Source organism: Propithecus coquereli, unplaced genomic scaffold (genome assembly GCF_000956105.1).
Source record: "Propithecus coquereli isolate 6110/MARCELLA unplaced genomic scaffold, Pcoq_1.0 Scaffold370, whole genome shotgun sequence".
NCBI classification, from domain to species: Eukaryota; Metazoa; Chordata; class Mammalia; order Primates; family Indriidae; genus Propithecus; species Propithecus coquereli.
In genome coordinates, this window is record NW_012149397.1 from 1,753,610 (window position 1) to 1,759,419 (window position 5,810).

The 5,810-nt window shown below is 41.7% G+C and overlaps 1 protein-coding gene across 1 annotated transcript in view; it reads left to right on the forward strand.

The window, feature by feature from the left end:
* The window catches only part of LOC105816402 (glyceraldehyde-3-phosphate dehydrogenase), a 9,567-nt gene extending 5,936 nt beyond the window's left edge, over positions 1-3,631 (forward strand). The window contains 8 exon segments of the mRNA XM_012651812.1: positions 2,653-2,780; positions 2,782-2,905; positions 2,908-2,977; positions 2,979-3,022; positions 3,025-3,069; positions 3,072-3,233; positions 3,236-3,602; positions 3,604-3,631. Of these exon segments, the coding sequence (XP_012507266.1) occupies positions 2,653-2,780; positions 2,782-2,905; positions 2,908-2,977; positions 2,979-3,022; positions 3,025-3,069; positions 3,072-3,233; positions 3,236-3,602; positions 3,604-3,631 (968 nt within the window).
* The last annotated feature ends 2,179 nt before the right edge of the window (positions 3,632-5,810 follow it).

Here is a 5,810-nt window from a genome sequence, read left to right on the forward strand (position 1 = left end):
TAGAGTGCCGTGGCGTCAGCCTAGCTCACAGCAACCTCAAACTCCTGGGCTCAAGCAATCCTTCTGCCTCAGCCTCCCAAGTAGCTGGGATTACAGGCGTGAGCCACCGCGCCAGGCTAAAATAGAAAATTTTATAGACTGTTTTCTTAATTAGACTCACAATTGAGTTGTTATAGAGGGAACAATGGAGACTTTTGAAGTTTATTTTTCTTCATCACGACATTCACTAAAATTTGCTATAACATTAGCAATATATATTTTTAACTGTAGAAAAGGATGTGACTCTACTAAGGCAATTTTTAAAATTATGACAAGATAATGATACCATTATATCTTGATGATTTATATTGCCATTTTAGAGAAATATGTGCTAATACAGTTCTTTTTCTTGAGAGGAAGAATTCAAGAAGTTTGCTAATTTCTATTTTATATTTTTGTTGAGTTCCATTCATTTAAATAATCATGTGGTCTTAAAGCTAGATTTTAAGATGGGGGCAAAATTTTTGTATCTTTTATTTTGAAACAGAGTCTCACTCTGTTGCCCAGGCCAGAGTGCAGTGGCACCATCATAGTCCACTGCAGTCTTGAATTCCTGGGCTCAAGCTATCCTCCTGCCTCAGCCTCCCAAGTAGCTGGGACTACTGATGCAAGCCACCATGCCCGGCTAATTTTTTTATTTTTGTAGATACAGGGTCTCAATATGTTTCCCAGGCTGGTCTCAAGCTCCTGACCTCAAGTGACCCTTCCCTGGCCAGATGGGGGTAAATTTAATGTTGCATTATGCTAAAATCAGATATGTAATGATTCTGAGTCTACAGTCAGGAGTCCCCAAGACAACCCTCAAGTTTAATGATTTTCTAGAAAAATTCAGGAAAGCTATCATAGTTATGGCTTGTTACAATGAAAGAATACAAATTAAAATCAGCAATAGTAAAAGTTGCATAGGACAGAGTCCAGGAGAGACTATGCACAAGCTTCCAGTTATCCACTCTGAAGAGAATCTATGGGCAGCACTTAATTCTCCCAGCAACGATGTGTGACAGTACAGATAAGTACTGTCAACCGGGAAACTCACCTGAGACTTAGTGTCCAGGGTTTTTATTGGGGGTCAGTCAGGTAGGCATGGAGCAGTCGCATAGCTAACCTTAGCCCCTCCAAAGAGCAAACTGATGCCATGTGGCCCAAAGCCCTCAACATAAATCACATTGTTAGCATAAGACCACACGTAAACAGAGACATACTTATCAGGCAGGATATTCCAAGAACTTAGAGGTTGTCTTCCAGGAACTGGTCAACAGCCCGACCTTTCCTTAAAATATGCAAGGTTTTAACTCTGGCCTGCTAAGTTAATCCTTTACTGCACAGAATCTAATAAAAAAATCCTTTACTGCACAGAGTCTAATAAAATAAACTACTTAAATGTGATCTGTGTTTACCAAAATGTTTTAAGATGTGTGCTGGAATCAAGACTTTTGCTACCCTATTTGTCAAATCCAATTCAGCTGTTCCGCTGCTAGACTCACGTTGTCAGGTTACTAAGGATACTCCCATGGCAATTAGGGATGGGAGAAGAGAGAGAGAGGCAAAAGCAATTGAAGCCTTATGCATGGCCTTAAAAAGTATACAAGAGAAATACAATAATAATGCTAGCCAACATGCAGTGAGTGATTGGTGCTAAGTGATTTACATGTTATATTATCTTTAATCCTTACCTCAACATTATAAGGTAGGTATTTTATCTCCATTTTACATATGGAGAAAACTCAATAAGACATTAAGAAACTTGCCTGGGATTTGCTGCCAGTAAATACCCAAACAAGACACAAGTCTCAATAGTCTCCTCTTATGCTGGTGGGAATTTAAGCTGGTAAGGCCTATCTGGAAAGCAATCCGTCAGTACTTAGTGAAGTAAAAATACGTTGCCCAGTGACCACAACATCCCATGCTTATGTATCCCAGAGAGAGTCTCATGCCAATCCATAAAAGGACATCAACAAGAATTTTTGTTGTGACATTATTTGTGGGAGGAGGGCGTTGGAGACAACTTAAATCTCCATTTGAATCAAGATGGATAAATTTAATGTGACAGATGCATACTTGGAACAGTAAGAAGCAGCACACTATGTACATATTAATACAATAATGTGAGTAGATCATAAAGTATAGTGTGTGAAAAAAATAAGAAACAGTAAACAGAGAATACATAGACTAAAAGAAAATCCACATTAGGTGTTTTACAAAGGTAAATGTAAGATATATTAAAGACATATATCCAGCATGTCCTTAGAGTAGATGCCTATCGGGAGGGCAATTGCAGTAAGGACTAGGGCTGAAAAAGAAAATACAAGGCAAGGGCTTTGTGTGGACTAATGATAATAATGTACAATAAACTGAGGAGGCCAGGCATGGTGGCTCATGCCTGCAATCCCAGCACTTTGGGAGCCTAAGTGGGGAGGATCACTTGAGCACAGGAAAAGAATAAAAGCAGAGGGATGATGCAGACCACTGGGAATACAAGCATAAAACAGACAAGGTCCTCGCCTTCGTGAAACTTAAATTTATGTGGATAAAAAAAAAAAATCATGACTCCTGTGCTCCTCCTATTCAACAGACAGACACATATTCTTGTGCAGCACCAGCGATGTCCCTGAGACACCACGGTGCAAGTGAAGGCCAGAGAAAACGGATTTGGCTATATTGGACACCTGGTCACCAGCGCTGCTTATAACTCTGGCAGAGTGGATGTTGTTTTCATCATTGACCTCAATTGTGTGGTCTACAATGTTCCAGTATGATTCCACACATGGCAAGTTCCACGGTGCAGTCAAGGCTGAGAATGGAAAGCTTATCATCAATGGACATCCCATTTACGTTTTCCATAAGTGAGATCCTACCAAAATCAAATGGTGGATGCTGGTGCTGATTAAGTTATAGAGTCCACGGGTGTTTACGCTACCTTGGAGAAGGCTGGGGCTCCCTAGCAGGGGAGCCAAAAGGGTCATCCTCTCTGCCCCCTCTGGTGATGTCCCATGTTTGTGATGTGTGTGACCCATGAAAAGTATAGAAACACCTCACGATCCTCAGCAATGCCTCCTGTATCACCAACCACTCAGCCTCCCGGGCCTAGGTCATCCATGACAACTTTCACATCATGGGAGGACCCATGACAACAGACCATACCATCACTGCCACCCAGAGGACTGTGGGAAGGCCCTCTGGGAGACTGTGGCATGACACAGGGCTCTCCAGAATGTCATCCTGGCATTTACTGGCACTGCCAAGGCTGTGGGCAATGTCATCCCTGAGCTGAATGGGAATCTCACCTGCATGGCCTTCTGTGTCCCCACTGACAACATGTCAGTCATGGACCTGACCTGCCATCTGGAGAGACCTGCCAAATCTGATGATATCAAGAAGGTAGTGAAGCAGGCATCAGAGGGACCCCTCAAGAGCATCCTGGGCTACACAGAGCACCAGGTTGTCTCCTCTGACTTTAACAGCGACACCCACTCTTCCACCTTCAATGCTAGGACTGGCATTGCCATCAACAACCACTTTGTCAAGCTCATTCCCTGGTATGCCAATGAATTGGCTATAGCAAATTATGGTCCACATGGCCTCCAAGGAGTAAGAGCCTCTGGACCACCAGCCTCAATGAGAGCGTGAGAGGAAGAGAGAGGCCCTCAGCTACTAGGGAGTCCCTGCCCCTATCAGTCCCCCCCACACTGAGAATCTCCCCTCCATACGGTTTCCATGCCTGAAGAATGGGAAGGGCCTTGGGAGCCCCACCTTGTGATACACCATCACTAAGTCTTCTATACCCCCCCAAAAAATCACAAGTAAAGGAATAAATATTCTTTTAAAGAATATGATTATAGGTTGTAATTAGTGCTATGAAGAAAATGGACAGAATATGACAGGGATTAATTGTGTCATTTTGTATAGGGTAGTTGCGGAATCCTTCTCAATACATGACAGCTAAGCAGAGACCTAAAGAATGAGAGGTATTAGGTATTTTCCAAGCAGAGAGAAAAGGATGTTCCAGGCAGAAGAAGGTATGTTAAAGACCCCTTATTCAAGGACAGATAGGGTAGTGTAGATAAAGAAGAGTGAGTTGGTAGGAGATTGAGAGAAAATGATATTGGAGAATTAAAAGGAGGCTGGTGTATATAGGGCCATTTTAAGTATAGGTTCATATAGGCCATTTTAATTATAATAAAAAGTCACAATAGAGTGTAAAGCAAAAGAATAACACAATCTGATCCATATTTAAAAGCTCATTTGGTAGCTTTGTAGGGAATGGGTTGGAGGAGGGCAAGAGCAGAAGGAAGAGCCATACACAAGGCTACTTCAGCCGTCCCAGTAAGGTATGGTGACTTGAACAGGGCGATGGAATGTGCATGGAGAGAACGGAACAGCTGGAGACAGACGGAGAGGGCCGGCTGTGGATCGGATGTGGGAGCATTAATGAAAGTACACTTAGAACAGCCAGGTTGCTCAGGCCCTCCCTGTAGAGTGGAATACCTAGAATAGTGGCATGTGCACTGAGGCTAAAGTCTGGGAACTGTTCACTAATGACAGTGGTGCTTCTAGTGGAATCCCAGGGCTTGAAGGAGAAATGGGGCAATTCCTGAGGTTTGATGAGTGAGCTGCCATGACAGACATTGAGAAAAAAATGTAAAGTAAAAGGAGTACTCACTATTAAATTGGAACTAACTGATGAGCACTCATGTGCATAGAGGGAAATAAAACTCAATGGAAATCAAGCGGGGGGCGGGGGAGGAGGGGATGGGCGAAAACCTACCTAACGGGTATAATGAACACTACCTGGGGGACAGGCACACTTTTAACTCTGACTCATTACAAAAGCTATCCACGTAACCAAAACACGTTTGTACCCCTGTAATACTTTGAAATTAAAAAAAAAGTAAAAAGTAAAAGGAGCTATATTCAGGAGTGCAGGAGCAAACACACTAGGGTTCCACCACCAGGAAGCATGGTCCCCCTTCCTTTGGTACCCCAGCATGTCTCCCACTCCCCATCACCTTCCCTTTAACACACAAACAAACACATACACAGCCACCCAGAAGCGCTTTGGACCCTCATACACAGACCTGCAGTCTTCCTTCTTATTCGAAGGCAAAGCTGCTGAAAAAACACCAGGTCTTTTCCAAGAAGAATCATAAAATCAGCCTTTCAAGTTACACAAAGAAATCCTGCTGTGATTTCTATTGAAGTTGTTATTAATGTATAATATAATATCTGAGATGAAAATTATACCAGATGGAAATAATCACAGTTTAGACTTGGCAGAAAAGATTAGTGAACTTAAAAACATAGCAATAGAAACTTTGCAAAATGAAACAGGGAATGAAGACTGGAAAAAAGTGAAGAGCACCTCAGTGTGTGACAACTTTAAGCAGCCTAATACATAATTTGAATACCAAAGGGAGAATGGAGTGGGGGATAGAAAGTGTTCAAAGGAATAATGGCCGAAATTTTGCAAACTTGATAAAAACTATAAACCTGTAGATACAAGAAGTTCAATAGTCCCCAAGCACAAGAAACGTGAAGAAAACACCAAAGCACATCATAATGAAATTGCTTAAGAAAAAAGAAATTGCTCAAGAAAAAAGACATATTCTTTACAGAGCAACAAAGGGAAAGTTGAGAGCATATGATTCACTAAAAACAATGCAAACAAGAAGCAATTGAGCAACATCTTTAGAGTCTTAAAAGAAAAAATAAGGTCAACTTAGAACTACATCATTATTTTTTTTCTTTTTTTTGTGTGTGTGTGTGTTTTTTTT